This window comes from Lontra canadensis, unplaced genomic scaffold, assembly GCF_010015895.1.
Source record: "Lontra canadensis isolate GAN:19392208 unplaced genomic scaffold, GSC_riverotter_1.0 scaffold148, whole genome shotgun sequence".
Classification (NCBI taxonomy): domain Eukaryota; kingdom Metazoa; phylum Chordata; class Mammalia; order Carnivora; family Mustelidae; genus Lontra; species Lontra canadensis.
In genome coordinates this window covers 991,721-1,014,921 of record NW_022631142.1, presented here as the reverse complement: position 1 = coordinate 1,014,921, position 23,201 = coordinate 991,721, and the positions used below count along the sequence as shown (strand labels likewise).

Here is a 23,201-nt window from a genome sequence, read left to right as displayed (position 1 = left end):
ATCGGGACTTCCTAATGAAAGCAATAACAGTTTCTCACTCCAAGCTACTGCTAGCAATGGGGGAGCCATTGGAAGTTTTTATTTTGTTTTGTTTTAATAAGGTTGATGGTAACATGGTGACATCCAGAACAATCACTCAGGCTGCTGGTGTGCAGGATGAATTGAAGAGTGTATGTGGGGGGATCTATTAGGAGGTGGTTACATTAGTCCAGGCAAGAAGTGATGAGGTCTAAACCAGGGTGAGAGCTGTGGAGATGGAGAGGAAGGGCAGGGATAGGATATATTAAGGAGCTGTTATTACCAGACTGATAGGATGTGGGAAATGAAGGAGTGCATAGACTAGAGGACAATGCCTAGGTTTCTGACTTAGTTTCCTCTTGTAGTCAGCGGCCCGGGTTCTGCCTTTCTCCCTGGGCTTTTGTGGGTGTGAAGCAATAGGACAGGAGAGTGCTTTGGAAATGGCAAAGCTGCATACCCATCATCATCTACATTATTATCAAAGCTCTCTGATGACCATACATAGTAAGTTCAGTCAGTCTGTTGAATGAGATGTGACAATTAAGACAAATCACGGTAATCACCCACATATCGGCGAACTCGGAGCGGAGGGGGCGGGTCCAAGATACAACGAATTTCCTGCACCTGCCGGCTGCTGGAGCCCGGGGCGGAGCGAACACGGACCCCGCCCCTGGGCGGGGTGTGGGTGGGGCCTGGATGCGGCGGTAGCGGAGCGGAGCGGGAGCGGGAGCCTTAGCCCTAAGTAGCCGCGGTGGGTGCTAGACCCGAGCTGCACAGACTCGCACGGACTCGCACCGCCCCGCACCGCCCTGCCCGAGAACCCGGCTGAGCCTTCTGCCGCGTGCCGCCAGGTCCGCCGTCCCGCTGCTTTACCAGCAGCCAGCCGCTCGTCCCGCACCCGGAGTCCCAGGTAAGGGGCGCGGCTCGGGCACCCCGCCCGGAGAGAATCTGGGACCCACCCCGCTTCGGGGCACTGGCGACAGCGAGCGGGCGCTGAGGAGTGCGGGCAGCGGAGGGGACACCGAGGATAAGGGGCTGGGGGAGGCCGCTGAGGAAGGGGTACCATGGCCGGGAGAAAGGCGCGTAGCCTGGGAAGGGGCGTTGAGGCGGGGGGGTCTACCAGACTGCGAGGACGGCGAGGGGTGCTCCGAGGGCAGGGGGCGGCGGCAGGTGGGAAAGGGGTGGCCACTGGAGCGCAGTAGGGGCTTGCTGGGGGGAAACATGAGGCGTTGGGGGCGGGGAGATGTAAGGAGGGACCGAGAGGGGCAGTGCGGGAAGGGGGTGCCAGGCCGCCGAGAGGCGTGAAGCAGGCGCTGAGCGAGGGCACTGAGGACAGCGAGGGCAAGGGGGCGGCGTGGAGGGCAGTAGACAGGGTCTGCAGGGGTCGTGGTGAGCTGAGAGGAGTGAGGTGATGAGGGAAAGGGGCGCCGGGCAGAGATGGGTGTTGGTCGGGGAGAGGGGAAGAGGGCGAGGGCATGTGAATCGAGAGCTAGGAGCGAAAGGGATGCGGAGCCTGAGGCCAGCTTGTCGCGGGCACGGGGGATAACCGTGAGTGGGGGCTGAGGGGGTGGGGCTCGGAGGAGGGAAGCCTGCAAGAATGGGAAGGTGGGAGGCAAGGCTGGGTCTACCCAGACTGCAGAGGAAGGGGGCGGGGAGCTGGTGGAGGGAGAAGGCGGTGGCCTTGGATATGGGCAGTGGGCGCCTGAGTTCTGGCTAGGGGTGGGGAGTGGAGGGGCACTGACGGCTGGAGGTGGATAAACTGTCTGGGAGCTTGGAGAGATTAGGATAGTGGGTGTGTTGGGTTAGGTTGGGGAGGAAGGCAGGTGTGGGTTGTGTGAGGGTGGAAAGATAATTGGACCCGTGCGGAGTCCATAGACACCCAGGTGCTAAATCTGTCTTAGCTACTCAGAAGGCCTAGGAGGGGGCGCAGGCGCTGAACTCTGTTACACCACCACCTGGGATCCCAGACAAGAGAATTTTGGACAGAAAAAATTTATCCACTGCCTGCCTCTGTTCCTGAATCCAGACGTAGGAAGGACTTTAGCAAGGGCAGGTTGGCAGCCTCTAGAAGCTAATACAGGTGTGGAGGTGAGTGGGAGAACGACAGGGCCCTCCACCCCAACTTCCTGAAATTCAGATGGAAAGGGGTTGGGGACAGTAAAAGGAGTGTGTGTTTATAGGTGGCTGTCCACCTGTTCTGTGCATATAAAGGGAGAAAGACCATGGAATACCATGAAAAGCCCTGGCTGTAGTAGTGGGAAATCCCACATTGTGTTAGCCAGAGAAGACATTTTGCCAGAAGACGATGGGTAAGGGAAGTCTTTCTGGTCATGAAGGAATTAGCCAGCAGTGGAGGAGTTGTGTTCCTATCGGAGGAAACACTATGGGAAAAGGCAAAACTCAAAAATTATCTGCAGTCCAGTAAATAAGTCTCCAGTTTCTTAAGGAATATGATGTGAAGAGAAATAGCAATAACCCATAGAGGATATTTCAAAAGCTTTACCCCCTAAGCTCAGAACTCCGTAGTTCCTCTCCACCTCCCCAGAGTACAGAATGGGGTGCGGTGCACAGTAGATGCTCAGTGAATGTTGATTCAGTGAACAATTGACCTGTGCTGGTGCTCCTGCCTCCAATTCACTCATCACTCTCCCCCCTCAATTTTTGTAAGAAGCAAATATGGTAACATGGGTGAAAAGAGCTTCATAAGCTATAAAGCAGTGTACAAAAGAGAGAGGCCACTAATATTATGCAGGTGTGCCTACATTGTGTGCAAGATAAAATGCATCGAGAGCACTTAGTAGAGTGCCTGGCATTTAGTAGGTGTGCAATAAATGGTAGCTATTATGATACAGTTTCTGTGGCTCAAAGAGACTTGGGGAAATAGTGAAGAGGTGGGCTGGGCTAGGCTGACTGTACTAGGTTGGGGAATGTCTAAAGAAAAGTTGAATTAGGGGCACCTGGGTGGCTCAGTTGCTAAGCATCTGCCTTCGACTCGGGTCATGATCCCAGGGTCCTGGAATCCAGCCCCACGTTGGGCTCCCAGGTCAGCGGGTAACTTGCTTCCCCCTCTTCCACTCTCCCTGCTTGTGTTCCCTCTCTCACTGTGTCTCTGTCAAAGAAAGAAATAAAATCTTTGGAAAGAAAAGGTTGAATTAAACAAGTTAGTAGCGTGGCTTAAGGGCGGAGTTTGTATATAACAGGGTGAGGTCCACATTTGCCCAACTCCTTTCCTATCCTCACTAAACGTTCCCAATGAGAAGATGGAGTATGTTTATTGAGCACCTGCTATATGTCATATATTTATCTAGATGCTTTACCAACATTGACTGTAATTTTCCCAACAATGCTTGTGTTACAAATGAGGAAACTGTGTCTTAGTCATGTAAAATTTCTTGCCAAAGTCTCACAGCTAATAAGTGACAGACCTGGAAACTGAATCTAGTTTGTTTGATTTGGAACCCTAAGCTAGTTCTACTACCTAGAATGACTTGGTAGAAGAAAACATGAAGCAGACAGACCAAAAAAAAAAAAAAAAAAAATTAAGGGGTTTATAAAGCACTCTCCCATATATTGGTTTTAATTCTTGCAACAGTTTATCAGGAAGTCTTTGATTAACTCATTTTATAGATGAGAAAACTGATCTGCCTAAGGTTTACAACTTCTGAAAGAGCCAGGGCTCAATCCAGGTCTCTCGGACTCAATTTGTGCTCTATCAAAAGAGAAGTTCAGGGGTGACTGGGTGGCTCAGTTGGTTAAGTGTCTGCTTTCAGTTTGGGTCATCATCCCAGGGTCTTGGGATCAAGCCCTGTGTCAGGCTTTCTGCTCAGTGGGGAGCCTGCTTCTTCCTCTCCCTCTGCTGCTCCCCCTGCTTGTTCTCTCCCTTTCTCTGTCAAATGAATAAATAAAATCTTAAAAAAAAAAAAAAACCAGAAAAACAAAAGAGAAGTTCAGGGTGCCTGGTTGGTTCAGTTGGTTAAGTGTCTGTCTACCTTCAGCCCAAATGATGATCTTAGGGTCCTGGATCAAGTCTAGTGTTGAGCTCCCTGCTCAGCGGGGAGTCTGCTTCTCCCACTGTCCTTCCCTCCCTCTCTGTGCTCCCTTTCTCTTTCTCTGAAATAAATAAACAAAATCTTAAAAAAGAGAGAGAGAAAGAGAGAGGCTCATTCATTCATTTGTTTACTGCATGTAATGAGTTGATCTCTTACTATATTTTCGGGCTCTCTCCTATTCTCTCCCCTCTTTCCTAGCTGGAGTTAGCTTCTTAGTGCTTCTTTCTGCTGTTTATTAGACTGAAAGCCTTGTTTTTCATACCAGTCCTCAGAGGGGTCGTTTCCTTCTTTCCCGCAGCTTGGGACCAGAGATGACTTCTCAGATGGTCCCTGGGCCTTCATCTTTATTGCTTGTCACGGAGACAGTGAGCTACCCAGCTGTATCATTTATGTGACTGGCACAAAAGACAGGAAAGATCTGATTGATGATTATCTTACAAATGCGTTCTGTACTCACCACTGTGCAGTGACCTGTCTGCTCATATCTGCCTCAGGCGGCTGCCTGCTGGGATGCTTTTTGCCTCTCTTCCAGATGTCCCGTGTAGCCCCTGCCACCTTGCTGAAAAGATTGCCTGGGAGGCCTCCATCTGATTATGCCTTTCAGCAGAACCTCTGCCCTCCACCTCTCCCTATTCTCACACCACCTACTGGGAAAGCTACGCTATGTGCACATAAACAGATGTTGACAGTACAGTATGGCAGGTGGTAGAAAAGAGCTGCGCAGGGTGCTGGAGATGCTTCTTTACTCACCCTAAACATGTTGAAGTTTGAAATTTTCCTAAGCCTAATCCAGTCTGGGAGTCATTAAATAACAGAAGGTCTAGTTATGATACTCCAACTGACTTGCTGTATGACCTTGGACAAATCACTTCCCTTTAGGAAGCCTCCTTTTTTTTTTTTTTTTTTTTAAACCTGTGAAATGAAGGGAAGTGGATCAGATTAGGAACTGAAACTAGTTTTTACTCTTGCCTCACTCCCTGTGGCAGACGTAGCTCATAAAGGCAGGCACCTTCCCCACCGATTCTCCCACAAGGCCACATGTGTTTTTCTCAACACTGTTTAAGAGACACATTTATATGGATTCTCTTACTTAAAATCCACTGCAGCTTTCGGAGGTAGGGAATATTATCATATCATAGATGAGAACATTGAGGTTCAGAGTTTAAATGACTTGCCCAAGTTCATACGTTGAATTTTGGGAAAGCTGGGACCAGGAGCCGGCCTTTTTGTTATGGTAAAGCTGCCACTCCCAGTTCCCTTCTTCCAAAAATCTAAGAGTGTAAACAGCTGCATCAGAGAAAATGAAGACTAATAATATGACATTTACATCAATAGTCTGGCACATGGCAGTGCTCAGTAAATGTTTATTGAGAGGTGTAACATGCCCTAAAGATTTGCTATAGGTCCAGTGTTGACAGGGTGTAAGGATGGATAAAACTCAGAGGAATCCAGAAGAGGAGGCAGACAGCTAATTGTAAAACAAGCTCCAATGATGTAGTCCAGATTAGGAAGAGAGCAGTTGAACAAGATTTGACTGCAGAAGTGAATTAAAGGGGCTAGTGAAATAATATTTATTGAGTACCTCTCATGGGCCAAGAAACCGTGCTAGATTGATTACATATGGCAACTGCTCATTCTGTTTATACCACAACTCTGTGAAGGAGGTAGTATTTTCTCTATTGTAAAGTAAAAATGCTGTGACTTCGAGAGGTGGTATGACTTGCCCCAAAATTCAGCTGAGGAATAGAGCAGGGATTTTGAACTTTCCTATAACAATTTACGGTACTAAGTCTAGTCTCAAATGTTGGCTGTGAGGCTTGAGCAAATCCTTAACTTCTGGTTCTCAGTTTCTTTCTTGATTAAATGGAAATAATAATATCTGTCCTCCTAATTTTACCTCCCATGTTTAGAAGATAAAATGAGATAGAGTTCGTGAAATGAGGTTAAGGATCAAATCTGTGTTTTCATAAAGTTACTGAAAGTTTATTTATTTATAACTGCTGTTATTTAACCAGCAGTTCCATTTCTAGGGATCTTTCTTAAGGAAAAAATAGGAAACTGAGCAAATATTTATGTAAAGATATAATAATTAAGAATATAAAAATAAAGATATGATATTAAAGAAATGGTCCTATGACATATCCATAGGATGGAATATGATGTAGTCAATTGAAATGACATTTATGAAGAGTTTTAAAAGTCTCAGAAAAAATAGTTATGGTATGATGTTAAGTGAAAAGAAGCAGGATAAAAAATGAATGGAAAGGTGCCTGGGTGCCTCAGTGGGTTAAGCCTCTACCTTCAGCTCAGGTTATGATTTCAGGGTCCTTGGATTGAGCCCCACATCAGGCTCTTTGCTCAGCAGGGGGCCTGCTTCTCCCCCATCTCTCTCTGCCTGCCTCTGTGCCTACTTGTGATCTCTGTCAAATAAGTAAATAAAATCTTAAAAAAATTAAAAAGAATGGAAAGTATGATCTCAGCTATTAAAATATACATAGAAGATAATAGACAAGAATATATGGTATGCTATCATTTATATATAGATAAAAAATATAAACAGACCTCTATGTTTGTAAATGCAAAGACTAACCCTGAAAAATACATACATTGGTATCATATTTGCCTCTGGGGAGAGGAACAGAGAGGCTGGGAATCAGGGGTGAAAACAGGACTAACTTTTCACTATCAATCTTTAGGTTATATATTACTTATTTTTTATCATAAAAATTAGGAAAATAATGCCAGCTACAAATGGTGATAAGATAATGCTTGCAAACAGTAAAAGTTTGAATTATTTTCAATGTATGTATTACTTTTTAAATCAACAAATAATAAAATATTTAAAAACAGATGGTATTTTGTTGCATAAGACAATAAGGGAGGGAATACATTTAAATGTTAACAATGACAGTTTCTGAGTGGATGGGGTGTCTTGTATTCTTTTCTAATTTTTTATGATGAATATACACTTTCAAAGCAGAAATTCTGTCTTGTAAACAGAAACGACTGTAAGCAGAGTAGTAGAGGATGGTGTGAGGCTGTTGTGGTTGCTTCCCTTGTTTTAAGTAGAAAGAAAGCATAATTCCTTTGAATTGCCAATTCTTGAAACAGGCTCTGCATCTTGTACCATGAAAAGCTGGAAACTTAGGGCTGTAAGACAGTTTAAGCAAGCGATGGCACCTCCTCTCTGGTCTCACTTTCTTCTTCCATATACATGCTCCACGTGTCCAAGTGTCCTGGGCATTTTCCAAACCCACTGGTGAGCATTGTCATGAGGCAGATTGATACAGGAATGGGACAGAGGGTCTCGGATAAAGGCTTGAGAGCTGGGAGATAAGAGAAGGAAGAACAGAGGCTACCCAAGGCTACTGGTGGCATATTAAATGATGTGAGAAACAAAGGCAGAAGAAAAACCATTACATTTCCTTACTACCTACAGATCATTGACAAGTCTTCGAAAAGGACAGAGTGACATTCCTCTAGGGACTCAAGAGTCTCCAAGTCAGTGTCGACACCCTGCTAAAGGCAGAAGGCCTACTTAGCCCAACCTTTCCCCAGTCTTATCTTGATGAGGCAGTGGAAGTCTGGCTGAAGACAAAGCACGAGCTGACACCTGGCAACCTACCACCCCTGGCTAGGAATTGTGCAAAGCTCCTCCAGGCATCTCCCAACAACCTTAATGTTAAGACCTCGAGAGAGGGGAAAACAACCTTAACTTGACAATGGCAAGGCATCCATTATCTTGTAGGTCCTCTTTTGCATATAAAAGTTCTTTTGAAACCTCCCTTTTCTTAACCTCCCCAACCCCATAGTTTATCATTAGCCACCCTTCACAACCCCATGCAGCAACTCTTTCTGCCCACCGGCCCTGTTGGTGTGCTTTAATAAAGTCACCTTTTTGCACCAAAGATGTCTCAAGTATTCTTTCTTGGCCGTTGGCTTTGAACTGTGACATCTTTCTTACATCATTAAAGCCTGTTAATAATCCTACATATCTGAGTGACCTTTCTTCAAGAGAGCTTTCAATTTTCTACATTTGTCAGTTTCTTGTCCTTGTCACCTCAGAGGCTTATAAAGCTAATTCCTCCAGTCAAAATCTCTTTCTTTTCTTTTGAGGAACAAAAACAGGAATTTCTTTTTTTTTATTAAAAATTTTTTTAGTTTAAATTCAGTTAATTAGCATATAATGTACTCTCAGTTTCAGAGGTAGATGTCAGTGATTCCTCAGTTGCATATAATACCCAGTGCTCCTTACATCCCGTGCCCTCCTTGATGTCTTCATTCGGTTACCCCATACTCCCACCTCTGTCCGCTCCAGCAGCCCTCAGTTTGTTTCCTATGATTAAGAGTCTCATAAGAGGTTTATCTCCCTCTCTGATTTTGTCTTATTTTTTTCCTCTCTTCCCCTATGATCCTCTGTTTTGTTTCTTAAATTTCACATATCAACAAGATCATATGACAGTTATCTTTCTCTGATTGGCTTATTTCACTTAGCATAACACCATGGGTTCCATCCATATCATTGCAAATGGGAAGATTCCTTTTTTTTTTGGATGGCTGAGTAGTATTCCATTGTGTCTGTATACCACATCTTTATCCATTCATCTATTGATGGACATCTGGGCACTTTCCATAATTTGACTATTGTAGACATTGCTGCTATAAACATTGGGGTGCACATGCCCTTTAGGATCACTACATTTATATCTTTGGGGTAAATACCCAGTAGTGCAATTGTAGGGTACTTCTATTTTCAACTTTTTGAGGAAACTCCATACTGTTTTCCAGAGTGTCTGCACCAGTTTGCATTCCCACTAACAGTGTAGGAGGGTTCCCCTTTCTCCACATCCTTGCCAGCATCTGTCATTTCCTGACTTGTTAATTTTAGCCATTCTGACTGGTGTGAGGTGGTACCTCTTTGTGATGAGTGATGCTGAGCATTTTTTCATTGTCTGTTAGTCATCTGGATGTCTTCTTTGGAAAAATGTCTGTTCATAACTTCTGCCCATTTCTTGATTGGATTATTTATTCTTTGGGTGTTGAGTTTGATAAGTTGTTTATAGATTTTGGGTACTAGCTCTTCACTTGATACGTCGTTTGCAAATATCTGCTCCCATTCTGTCGGTTGTCTTTTGGTTTTGTTGACTCTTTCCTTCAAAAACAAATTTCTAAAGAGAGTGACACCCTGGACATTATCTCATGTGAGGGTTGTCCTCTCACCCTCCTCTGATCACTTACACAGCCTGTCCAAGAACCCAGTGCTGAGCATAAGGAGAGATTGCAGGTGGAGAAGTAGGGCAACTGCTACTCCAATAGGACTGTGGGGCCGAGTGCTGGATTATGGGGTTCGGATCCAAAGTGATCTAGGAAAGGTGGCAGGTTTGAGAGAGCTGGGATCTCAGGGAAGGCCTGGCACATAAATAAATACTTGCTGAATGGATGAGTGAGCAAATAAGAAAATAAATAAAGCATTGAGGCTTTAAAGGATTTGGAACAATAATGACTTATGTTCGCAGCTGTGTGGGATTTACCAGTTTATTAAAGTCTTACTTATTGTTATCTCATTTGAGTCCTGTAACAGCCCTGTAAGAAAAGCAGGACAGAAATTGTCCTTTCCATTTTCCAGATGATGAGATTGAGTCCCAGAGGGATGACATAACTTTTATTACTCCAGAACACATTTACTGAGTGCTTATTATATACTAGGACTTGTGCTAGAGGCGAAAGATGCAGAAATGAAGTACATTAAGTCCAAGATACTTGGTCTGAAGGAGTAGCTGGAGTGGTAAACAGTTTTGAAGTGATACCAGGGCTGATAGTGTACTCTGGGGGCATGGAGGCAGGAGTGCAAGCCTCTGCCTTGCACAGGGAAGGTGAGACTTCATTTAGATCTATAAGGATGAAGATGAGTTTCTTAGAAGGGTGTTGTAAACAGAAAGAATATGTGTCTAAAGGAAAAAAGCAAGAAATAACATGACATATTTCAAGTGTGTCATTTAAAAGTGGCATAAAAGGGGGCGCCTGGGTGGCTCAGTGGGTTAAGCCTCTGCCTTCGGCTCAGGTCATGATCTCAGGGTCCTGGGATCGAGCCCCTCATCAGGCTCTCTGCTCAGCCGGGAGCCTGCTTCCTCCTCTCTCTCTCTGCCTGTCTCTCTGCCTACTTATGATCTCTGTCAAGTAAATAAATAAAATCTTTTTTTAAAAAAGTGGCATAAAAGGTGTAAGAGTGGCACAGGTAGGTAGGGAGAAGGCTGAAGGGAAGATAAATTTTAGAGAGTTTATTCTTTGGTTAGTTGGTTCTTTGTCAGGTTAACCTGTTTAACCTAAACAGGTTAAAGATCTTTAGATCTTTAGAGCCATGGGTAGCCATGAACATTTTTGAAGGAGGGGAATGATAACCCTATGCTGAGCCTCTTCTGGAATATTCATGTGTTTACTGTTTTCGTTTTTTCTTTTCAAAATTTAGCTCAGGAGATGCCTCCTGTGGGAGACTCTCCTTGACCATGATGCCTTCTTTCTATTTATCTATCTATCTATTTATCTATTTATTTATTTATTTAACAGATATAGAGAGAGAGAGAGAGAGAGAGAGATTGATTACAAGTAGGCAGAGAGAGTGGGGGGGGAAGCAGGCACCCTGCTGAGCCGAGAGCCTGATGCGGGCCTCAATCCCAGGGCCCTGAGATCATGACCTGAGCCGAAGGCAGAGAACCAACACACTGAGCCACCCAGGCGTCTGACCACCATGCCTTCTAACTGGGTTAGATGTTAGATGTTTCTTATGGGCTTCCTGGGCCAAGGCTTCCCTCCATCTTATGACTTATCTACTGCCTTGTTACCTGGGTTTACATGCTTTTTCACTCTAATCTGTGGCCACTCATAGGTTATACCCCTTGTCTGATTCATATTTGTAGTCCCTATACTCAGCACAGGACTTGACCCAGAGCAATGTGCTCAGTAAATATTTGCAGAAGGAATGAATGGGAGGAGCTGTGTTCCGCCTCAATCCTGAGACAACATTTGGAGCAGGTGCAGTACTCTGGTGATTCTGTGGTGTGTGTGTTTCTTCAGTGATGCTTGGGTGGAGTGTATGTGTGTGAATGGTGGAGTGACCATTAAAGATTGGTGACACTGGAGGTGTGTTCCTGAGTGACCGCAGGTCTCTCCTACAGATGGCTTCAGTGACTGATACTAAAGCTGGAGTCAAAGATGCTTCTGACCAGAATTTTGACTACATGTTCAAACTGCTCATCATCGGCAACAGCAGCGTTGGTAAAACCTCTTTCCTCTTCCGCTATGCTGATGACACCTTTACCCCAGCCTTTGTCAGCACAGTGGGCATTGACTTCAAGGTGAAGACAGTCTACCGCCATGAAAAGCGAGTGAAGCTGCAAATCTGGGTGAGTCCTGGGCATCTTGCATGGAATTATCAGGGGGTGACTAGTCTGCTAGTATAAGGGCTGGGAGGTGGGGGCCAATTTGGAACTTCTGGGTCTTAGGGCATCAAGCACTAGTGCTGTTGAAGGCCTGGCTTCTGGACTGCCCCTTGCTGATTTTATAGATTTTCTCCTCTTGCGAACTCAGTTGCTTCTGCTGCTTAACTGTCTAAGAGGCTTTATCCTGCCCATACAAATGGGTGACGAAGAATCTGGGCTTTGGAGTTAGAAATTTGGATTCAGCTTCCAGTTCTGCCACTTATTAATCATGGAATTGTGACTAAATTACTTAAACTTTTTAGGCTACCTTTTCCTTTTTGAGGATCATAATAACATCTACATCATAAGGCTCTTGTTTCTTAGCATAGTTCCTGGAATATAGTAAATGCATGGTAAATGTTAGTTCTTTTGTCCATAATCTGTCGCTGTATAACAAATCACTTCAAAACTTGATGGCTTAAAACAACAATAATTCATTATTACACAGTTTCTGTGGATCAAACATTTGGGAGTGGCTTGGTGTCTGTCTTGTGGCCTCTTAGGAGGTTGCAGCCAGATACTGGCTTGGGTTGCAGTAATCTGAAGGCTTGAGTGGGGCTGGAGCGTCCCATTCCAAAGCTACTTACTCATGTGTATCAGGTATTGGCTGTTAGCAGGAGGCCTTAGTTCTTTCCCATGTGGTTCTCTTCATGTAGTTGCTTAAGCATCTTCATGGCATCCCCCAGGGGAAGAGAGCCAAGAAACCAGAGAGAAAGTGGCAATGTCTCTTATTACTTAGACTTAGAGTACTCTGCTGGTCACTGAATCAGTGTAGGAGGAAAGTAAACAAGGGTATGAATCCTGGGAGGTGAGGATCATTGGGGACCATCTTGGAAGCTGGCCACCACAACTACTATTATTGGTATTTACTACAAATTTATTAGTACAGTGGTACAAATTAAATAAATGAGTATGTATGTATGTATATATTTGAGATGATATAGTAAAGTGTGGATTATATACTTTTCAATAATGAATTAGTACCAGGATTGGAAATTTTGAAAATTAGTGATTTAAAGTATTCAAAGCATGTGTTATTTATTATCTCTCCGTTCAACTTGTTAAATGTACATTAATACATTGTGCATATATCTTACTGGCTATATACAACACTTTTCTTTTTATAAATTATCTCCATATGTTATTAACTTACAATTAACCCCATGGGGCAGATATTATTTTAATTCACTCCTGTTTTACAGAAGAAAAAAATCCAGACTCAGTAACTAACTTGCATTAGATTGACCACACATTTGCCAAGTGGGATTCCAACTCAGACCTTCTGATGATTCCAAGTTATGTGCTCTTTTCTCTACACTGTGCTGTTGAGTCTTACAGAGCCCATATTTCCATTTATGATAAAGTTAATTATTAATTTATATAGAGATAAAAGTTTATTTTGTTCAGTTAGACTCTATTAAAAGTATTGAGGACTTATGAGTTAATAGAGATGTGAGAGCTGAACAGACTACTTAGTTCAGTGGTTCTAGGAGCATTACCTGGGAATTTGCTAGAAATGCAAATTCTCATGCCCCTCCTGAGACCCACTAAGTAAGAAACTCTGATCTCTGGCCCAAAAATGTGTGTGTTATAACAAGCCTTCCAGGTGGTTTTTGAAGCAGGCTAAAATTGAAGAACCACTTTGGTTTAACTGCCATTTGGTTTGCCAATCGTATGATGAGATTCAATAAGCATTTATTAAGTATGTGTGCCGAGCGCTTCCCCTTGTGTGATCTAACATCCTCTTCACAGCCAATGCATGGAGAGATGAGAGCACAGGATATGGGGGCATGGTGAGCAATACAGGGGAATTGGAGCAAGGCTGTGAAGAGGAGGGAGGGGTGCTGAGAGAGAAATTTGCTGGAAGGCAGCAGCTTGAAGGTCAGGGAGACCTTTCACAGCAAATAGAAGTTTCTTGTAATGGGCCATAGTTTACCTACCTGATGATTGTTGAGAGAGCTGAAGAAACTATTAGAATTTATTTTTATCTGTGAACATAAAATGCGTGTTTACTAATATTTCCTATGTGGATTGACAAAGATGTCTTCATGTGATCTCCATATCACATGGTCACATATCCTGAATTCAAAAAGTCTTCAAGTAAGGGAAGACATTCTGTCCTTCTAAGGGATTGGCAGTGGTGGCTCCCTCCCTCCTTCATTTATGTCCAGCTGTTGTGAGTTTTTGCAGTGGATTTACTCATTATACCACCTGATTTAACTAAATAAACCTTCACAATGGATATGTGGTTTTAAAAGTGTTCTGCAAAGAAACCTCTGCCTGAAGACGATACTCAGGATAGTAAGCCCAAGAGAGCATGGAAAATGGCTGAACTGATGTTTCTCTGACTCCCAGCACAAGTTCATTGTCAAACATGTTTAGAGGTAAAATCAATGATGACCTAATTAGATCTGACATAGTCAATCACATTGCTTTTGCTAAAAAAAAAAAAAAAAAAAAAAAAAAAAAAATTGCCGAAGAGATTTGTGTATGTGTGCTTTCCAATAGAAAAAAGGTCTGTACTGTTCATAAATACATTAAAATGTGAACATTGAGATAGTAGTTATATCATTTTTATGTATTTTAACATCTTTTGTGTACAGAAGTAGATACGTATGTACATATGATCTAAGTAAATATACAAATATTGTGGGAATGTGCTCACATGGCCTTACTTACAGGGGCTTAAATTTGGAGACCATTGCCAGACAGTGGGGAGCCACAGAAAGGTTTTAACAAGGACAGCTTTGCATTTTAGAAAAATCCCTTGCTTCAGTTTTGAGGATAGGTGGAAGCAAGTCAAAGAAGCCAGTGGTTCCAGTAAGTTATAAAGGGCCTGAATTAAGTGTATTAGTCTGGTCCGGCTATGGTAACAAAATGCCACAGATTCAGTAGCTTAAACAATGGAAACTTGTTTTCTCACAGTTCTAGAGACTGCAAGTCCAAGGTCAGGGTACCAGCTAGGTTGATGTGTGGTGAGAGCTCTCCCCTAGGGTCGCAGGTGGCTGTGTTCACATGGCCCTTCTTGGGGCTTATGTATGGAGAGTGCCCAGGCTCTCTGGTGTCTTGTCTTATAAGGACACTAATCCTATCAGATCAGGACCAGACTCTTCTGGCCCCAGGTAACCTTAATCACTAACTTAGAATCCCCATCTCCAAAGATGGCCATATTGGGGGTTAGGGTTTTAGTTTATGAATTTTGGGAGAATACAGCACTTGGAACATAATAGTAAGACTGACAAAATGACCTAAGGGGTGGAAATGAGAGAGATTTGAGAGAGATTTTGGATTGGAATTTACGGAATTGGATGATCCATTAATTGTTTAGGAAGGAGGAGGAACACATAGCTATTTATATATATCAACTTACACATATAGACTTCTGTAAATAAAAGTTCTGTGATTATTTTTTAAAGCCGTGTGAGCTTTGGTAAATTGCCTTATTTCTGTGAATAGATAATGTCCTCAACTGTAAAAGGCACACAGGTTTGTTGATGGGGGGCTACATGTGATAACATAGTATTGGGCCTGGCATGTATTAGGAACACAATAAATGTTAGGTTCTTTTTTTTCCCTCTGCTCCTAGTTCATATGCAGAGGCTAACTGGGTCCCTTCGCAGGTTTTCCTGTGGTTCCAGGAGTGCTGGAACAGGACAGGTGCTGTCTGAAGTGTTCAATTAAATTTCTCCAGCCAATTTGATCTCTCAGGATTTCAGAAAGCCTTTGTCAGGGTGGACGGTAGAGACAGAACAAGAGGAGTTTCTGAGCACTGCTGAGCAGGACCATTCACAAAAGGAGTTCTCTCATCTCTGGAGGATATTGGATGATGAAGGCATTGGTAGTGCTTTGTTCCCTGGGGTCCTTGGCTGCATAGGTCCCTGAGAGCCCCCTCTGTTTCATGAGAGGTTAATTACTGTGCATCAAGAAGAGAATCTTACTGGGGAGGTGGGGGTGGGGGAGAAGTCTCATTACTAGAGAGTGAGAGCATGCACAGGTGTGAAGGGAGAGAGACTTGGTAACTCCACAGCAACAGACCTGACTGGAGGCCATTTACTGCTGGGTTCTGGTTGCCGAGCAACCACTGGAGGCCTGTGGAAAGAGATGAGTGGGAGAGGGCCTTCCACTAGTTCCATTTGAGGCCCACTGCAGGAACTCTTGGATCTGGTACTGGTCAACAGAAGAATCAGGATCTGTAGGACTGAACTGACCTAGGACTCTGGAGTCCCGGGTTTTAGTCCTGGCTCTCTGCCCTTTCGTCATGTGATCTGGAGGGAACTTTCTCCTCCATGGGCCTGTTTCCCTAACTACCAGAGGGAGAAAATAATCCTTGCTCTTCTTGCCTCATGAGTTGCTAGGAAGATGAAGTGAGGAAATGCAAAGGAGAGCCTAAAGAGAACTCTGAAACCTTGAGGAGATCAGGGGATCAAGGATGATTTTCCCCATGTGAATTCTTCTTGTATGTGATTTCAATCATTCTTTGTATCTTTCCCAGCTTCCCTCTGACCCAGGGAGGTAGTTATCTCTGTAAAGAATGGGTATTTGAGGAGTGTCTGGGTGGCTTAGTCCTTAAGCATCTGCCTTCAGCTCAGATCATGATCCCAGGGTCCTGGGATTGAGCCCCACACTGGGCTCCCTGCTCAACGGGAAGCCTGCTTCTCCCTCTCCTGCTCCCCCTGCTTGTGTTCCCTCTCTTGCTGTGTCTCTCTCTGTCAAATAAATAAACAAATAAATAAAATCTTAAAAAAAAAAAGAATGAGTGTTTGACATTGATGTGAAGTTCCTTATGTGGATCCAAACTGTAAATTTCATTCTTTGATTCATTCAGTAGACATTGTGCTAGGCCTTGTAACTAGCTGTGGGGAAACAGCCTTCCTGCTCACATGGCGTTTATCTCTAGGAGGGAAGATAGACACAAAGTACATGAATAAAAAATACCTAATTTGGGGGATGCCAGAGTGGTTCAGTCATTTAAGCCTTGGACTCTTAGTTTTGGCTCAGGTTATGATTTTGGGGTCATGAGATTGAGCCCCAAATCAGGCTCCATATTCAGCATGAGTCTGCTTGGGATTCTTTCCCTTTCCTCCCTCTCTGCCCCTCCCCTGCATGTGTGCTCTCTCTCTGTCTCAAATAAATAAATAAAAACAATTTTTTTAGATTTTATTTATTAATTTGTTAGAGAGAGAGAGAGAGAGCGCGCGCAGAAGCAGGGAGAGCTGCAGGCAAAACAGGCAGAGCAGGCAGAGGGAGAAGCAGGCTCCTCACTGAGCAAGGAGCCCATTGGAGGACTCGATCTCAGGACCCTGGGATCATGACCTGAGCTGAAGGCAGACACTTGATGGACTGAGCCACCCAAGTGTCCCAGTGAATAAAATCTTTAAAAAAACTAATTTTATCTGTGGTAAGGAGAAAAATAGACTTGTTTCAAACTCAGGCACTGGGACCCAGAACTCTGAAATCACTGAAATATGACTTTAATCTCATCCCTAGGCTTGCAGCTGGAGTTCAGGGTCAATTCTATTAACAATTTAAAAGGCTAGCTTTGTGGACGACCTTCACAACACCAGTTCACCTCAGGCCTATCTCTGTCAGGAGACATGATGGCAGGGGTCTCTGTTGTGGAAAGATAGTATCTCCTCCTGCCTGTTCCCACCAGTGAGGCTTTTTGGTGCCCTGCATGTCCAGAAGACTTTAAAGATAGGAGTGCTTCATGTGTCTGGGGTTATTTGTATATAAATTGGGAAAGGACTGACTGGCCTCCCCAACATTCTTCTTTGATTGTTTAAGAACTCTGTTTTGTGAAGGATTTATAGGCCACTGTCCTTACTCCTGGGCCTATGCTGGTATCACAGTTTTCCATCATCTTTCTTTCTCTGCAGCTCATTCCTCTGAAGCCCTCAGTTACTACAGCACTTGTGTGTACCACCATTATTCTACTTGTTGTGTTGGCAATGATATTTGGAAGGATACAATGTGTAAAGCACTAACATAATGACTGGCTTGGAGTAAACACTCAACAAACAGTAGTTTTTGTTAAGGTTCCAGGGAGATCAAGAAATGATACTCCTTTTCTTCCCTCCTTAAGTTTGGAACCAAGTGAGAGATAGATGCGTGAGTCAGAGAGATGGGGAGTAACCTGACAGCCTTATTGCTGATAGAAGGTGGGATGAAGAAGCTCCACAGGGAAGTGGAGCTTGCTAATACTTCACTCTGGAGTCAGGTAGATGTAGAAACCAATCATAGGCCAACATGCGCCAGCTGCAGTTAGCTTATGCGGGGTGTACCCAAGGTTAAAGTCCATGTGGCCCAGCCTTAAAACGCTTCAGGCCTAAAGCATCCCACCTAGGTCTATATTAGATGCCTCTGTCTCCATGTTCAGTCTTCCTCATGGAGGGAGGGAGGGTCCCTCCTCCAATAGCTCTTTTTATAATTGAAGAGATAGAGTTAAGCATTCACTCCAAAAGAAAGTTGGGCAGAATAATGAAAGTTGGGAAAAATAGGAGGAGTCCTAAGAGATTTCCTGGGGATCCTGATTTCTACAGTAATAACAGGTGACTTTATATGTCACCAGGAGCTGAGAATAGTAAGACCAGATGAGGTAGGGCTGTTGGGAAGTCATCTAGGTTCACTTAGTAGCCAACTCCCTTATTCCTTTAGCCACCTTGTTGAAATTTAGATTATCAACATGGCTTTTGAGTCACTTATAAATAAGAGAAGTAGTGAATTAGATTGGGGAATGTCAAAGACTTATATCTTAGAACCAGTAATATAAGAATGCAATAAATATGGAGTACCTGGGTGGCTCAGTCAGTTAAGGGTCAAACTCTTGATTTTGGCTTAGGTCATGACCTCAGGGTCATGAGGTCGAGCTGTGCATAGGGCTCCATGCTGGGTGTGGAGCCTGCTTAAGATTTTCTCTCTTCTTGGGGTACCTGGGTGGCTGAGTGGGTTAAAGCCTCTGCCTTCGGCTCAGGTCATGATCTCGGGGTCCTGGGATCGAGCCCTGCGTCAGGCTCTCTGCTCGGCGGGGAGCCTGCTCCCCCTGCCCCCCCACTGCCCTGCCTGCCGTTCTGCCTCCTTGTGATCTCTGTCTGTCAAATAAATACATAAATAAAATCTTTAAAAAAAATTTTTTTTCTCTCTTCTCTTACTTTCCCCTTACCCCTCTCTGCCCTGCTCTCTTGCTCTTGCTCTTAAAAAAAAAAAAAAAAAAAAAAGAAAAGAAAAAAAAGTGCAATTAATGTAATGGAGCTTAGGAATGTGGGGAAATATAACCATACTGGAAACCTACATTAAGAAGAAGGATTATGGCTCCTTTTTTTTTTTTTTAAGATTTTATTTGTTTATGACAGAGCGAGAGAGGGAACACAAGCAGGGGAAGTTGGAGAGGGAGAAGCAGCCTCCCCACTGAGCAGGGAGCCTGATAGGGGATTGATCCCAAGACGCTGGGATCATGATTTGAGCCAAAGGCAGAGGCTTAAGGACTGAGACACCGAGGCACCCCAGGATTGTGGCTCTTAAGCAGTCTTTTAACAAATATTTACTATGGCTTAAATTGGGGATAGAGAAATTAATAGAGTGGCATACTCTCCGCTCTCCAGAACTAGTGAGACTGGATTTACCTCTGAGCTCCAAAAGTGAAATAAAATGAGTAGCACAGTTCTCTTGTTTCTGTTAAGGGAAATAAACTAGGACATCAAGAGAGAGATTTTTTTCAAGAATTTAAGTATCTATAATAATGGGTTATTATATGAGATTGGGCAGCTGTCTCATGGATGTCTGTATTAGATTCCTATTGCTGCTCTAACAAATTACCACTAACCTGGTGGCTTAAAACAACACAGATTTATTATCTTACAGTCTTCGAGGTCAGATGTTCAAGATTGGTGTCACTTGGTTAAAAATTGAAGTGTTGGTGGGTGTGTGTTCCTTCTGGTGGCTCCAGGGGGGAATCCATTAACTTGCCTTTTCCAGTTCCTAGAAGCTACTTGTTAACTTGCCTTTTTCAGCTTGTAGAGGCCACTTGCGTTCCTTTGCTTGTGCCCCCTTCCTCCACCTTCAAAGCCAGAGATGCAACATCTTTTGATTCTCTGGCTTGCTCCTGCTTTTCTCTTACAAGGACCCTATGATTATCTTGGACTTACCTGAATAATCAGGATAATCTCCCATCTCCAAACCTTAATTTAATGCTCTTTGTGAAGTCTCTTTTGCTATGCAAGGTAACATATTCATAGGTTCTGGGATTAAGATGTGAGTATCTTTTGGGGTGCTATTGTTCTGACTACCACAGCATCTGTTGATAACATGGAAAAGATCTATTGTACACATGAAACTAATATTACACAGTACGTTAGCTGGAATTCATTGTCTATCTATCTATCTATCTATCTATCATCTCCTTCTTTATTTTTGAGAGTGAGAGAGCTTGTGCATGCACAAGGGGCAGGGAGGGGCAGAGGGAGAGAGAAAATCATAAGCAGGTTCCACACCCAGTGCAGAGCCAAACATGCAGCTCAATCTCACCACCCTGAGATCATGACCTGAGCTGAAATCAAGAGTTGGATGCCCAGCTCACTGAGCCACCCAGGAACCCCATTAACCAACTGGAATTTTAGATAAAAACAAAAAAAGAAACAAACAAAAAAAACCAACAAAAAGGACACCTGGGTGGCTCAGTCAGTTAAGCATCTGCCTTTGGCTCAGGTCATGATCCCAGAGTCCTGAGATCGAGTCCCACATCAGGCTCCTTGCTCAGCGGGGAGCCTGCTCTTCTCCCTCTGCCTGCTGCTCCCCCGACTTGTGCTCTCTTTCTCTCTCTGAAAAATAAGTAGATAAAATCTTTTAAAAAACAAACAAATAATAACTAACTAGAAGTGATAGAAGCAAAAATAAATAATAACAATAACACAGAAAAGGATCTACTATCAATGCTCCCCATCCTTTAAGGCTATAACTTGGGTTCCCTAGCCTCCGATGATAGTTCCCTCTGCTAACTGCCTGCAACAGGTACTGTTTTCATCTTGGGCGCACACCGCCCACAGAGAGCGCCTGTCCCCTTGTAAGGTGCCAACAAGCCTATGAGGTCAGAGCTCATTACATCTCAATTTCCCATTTTAGACATGAGGAGGCTGAGGTCCAGAGAGAGAGATGCAGACTTTACTAAGGGCTCACAATGAGGTTTCTTAACACATTTCAGTGCTCTTCCTACCACTTGAGGAAGGTAAAATCTGGCCACCTGAACATAGATGGAGACCCACAAAGGACAGGTTGGCAGCAGAGAGGAGGCTGGAGGCTTAACAGGGATGCCAGGGCTCCTATGGGTCCCTGTGGCTCTGGGAATATGGAGACAGTTCCTGGGTACAGCATCTCATACTTAGCCCTTACAATAATTAGAATTGATTTTTCTAGGCAGCAAGTTTCCTGGTGTGGCTGCAGCGACATGTTGACACTTTCATCTCCCCAAAGCCTGTAGGAACCAGCTGCTGGAGAGGTTTAATCTGATTTTTAAAATCACAACAAAGACTATGGGAAGTCAAATCAGAATCACAGGCATAGTCTGCCTTTGCGATTTGCAAATGAATTAACCAAAAGGCATTATTGGCTATGTGACAGGCCTCCATTCTTCCGGTCCACTATCCCCTTACCTCTACCTAAGTCGGTGTGGGAGAAATGTAGATACCTACAAGCCATTTGTGTACTCATTCATTCAATAAACCTATACCTATTATGTCCCAGGCACTGTCATAAGAGGACAAATAAACAGCTACGATACAATATGAATGATATAATAAAGGGATAAAGAAAGTGCTGTGGGAAAGGGAAAGGAGCTGTTACCTCTGCCTAGGGAAGTTATTTTCGGCTTTGCAAAGGAGGGGACACTTGAGCTGGGTCTTGGCAAATGAGTCAGAGTTTTTCAGGTTAATGCCGGGGAAGATCTTTACAAGGAAAAGAAAAGACATTTGCAAAAGCATGATTGCTTTTAAGGACCTATCATATGCCTGGCTGTGGTAGGGACCGGTGAGATAACATCCATACCTCTAAGGGGCACACAGTGGAGTAAGAAGACAGATACAACATGTATACAAATATCAGCAATGCTATGGACATGAATGATGCCTCGAGAGGTACAGAACGTTTTAAGGGAGTTCAGACAGGGAGTGGTCCCTCAGCTTGAGAGCATCAGGGAGGGTTTCATGGAGGAGGTGGCCTTATTGTAATGAGAGTCAGGTCTAGCAGATAATAACATCCTCTAAGGCAGGGCTATCTGTCTTGTTCATCTAGTTCTGTGGTCCAGGATGACCGCTGTTTTTGACTCAGTGGCAGTGTTCTGACATTGCCTGGAATGATTTGCATGTTCAGGAAGCCGTGCAGCATGTCCTTAGGAGCAGAGGTGTGGGATGAGCCAGACCCCTGCTCCAAACCCATGTCTACCATTGTTACCTTGTTCAAGTCTTGTTACCTCCCTGTGCTTTGCTTTCTTCTTTCCGAAATAAGGAGAATTTTAGTAACACCTACATAGTGTTGAGAGAAGGAAATAAGATAATGCTTAACATAGTCCCTGGCACATAGTAAACGATCATTAGTTGGTAATTTTTGTTTTTATTAACTCTGGTACCCACAGGCATTGATTTGTGGCACCAGAAGTCTGGATGTGATCTCAACTGCATCTCTTTTAAGAATCGATGAACATCCACCTGAATTCTTCCTCTGAGTCCTGATTTAGTCCGTGATGGTTGGTGGCTAACCCTTTTGGCAGAGCTGTGACCTCACGGCGAGAGCTGTTTAGTTGAGGAGTTAAAACAATTTAGAAAACTGTAAAAAACTAAAATGTGTGGTGCAGAGTGAATGCAATGGAGATGTAAAGGAAAGAGTTCAGTATCGGGAAGAGTGGGTAAAAAAGGCTTCTGGGAGGAAGATGAGGTGGGGGGGTACATTACAGGACAGGGAAAGAGGGAGTGGTGTCATGGAGACACCCTGAGCAAGGAGGTTGACATTAAGGGAGGGCATGAGTTGTACTGTACTTTGAGCAGTGTTTTTCCTGTGAGGTGATTGGATTTCTCCGAAACCTACTAGTCACAGCTCCTGCCTCTGCTTCGTACACCATGTGGCGTACCCATTCCCTCCACAAGAAACAGAAGGAATGGCAAATTCAGAAGGCCCCTGAGGCCCCGAGGCAGGGGTATCCCTACATTCTGGGAATAGTAAGGGAGTATGGCTTGAGCAGGGAGACGGCAGTCAGAGATGAGGCCAGAGAGTTGGTGGGAGGGAACATTTTAGAGGCCCTTAGAGGTTTTTGTAAAAACTTGGGTGTTTAACAATTTTTTTTTTTTAATTTTAGTATAGCTGACACAGAATGTTGTTAGTTTCAGGTGTACAACATAGTGATTCAGCTTCTCTATACATTAAGCTGTGTTTCCCCACAAGTGTAACTCCCATCTGTCACTCTAGAATGCTGTCATAACATCACCGACCTTATTCCCTATGCTGCATCCTTTATTCTTATGACTTGTTTATTCCATAACTGGACTTTGGGGGTTTGAAGAACAGCTTCATTAATGTATAGTTGATACACCAAAAAAGGTACATATTTAATGGATGCCATTGATAAATTTGGACTTAGGCAAACTTGTGAAACCATCACCACAATCAAGATAACAGACAT

The 23,201-nt window shown here is 43.8% G+C and overlaps 1 protein-coding gene across 2 annotated transcripts in view; it reads left to right on the top strand.

The window, feature by feature from the left end:
* Window positions 1–740: 740 nt before the first annotated feature.
* The window catches only part of RAB3B (RAB3B, member RAS oncogene family), a 70,276-nt gene continuing 47,815 nt past the window's right edge, over window positions 741–23,201 (top strand). For both annotated transcript variants that reach the window (XM_032844150.1, XM_032844149.1), the window contains exons 1-2: window positions 741–928; window positions 11,240–11,467. In XM_032844150.1, the coding sequence (XP_032700041.1) occupies window positions 11,240–11,467 (228 nt within the window). In that variant the 5' untranslated portion in view covers window positions 741–928. The remainder of the gene's footprint in view (window positions 929–11,239; window positions 11,468–23,201) is intronic.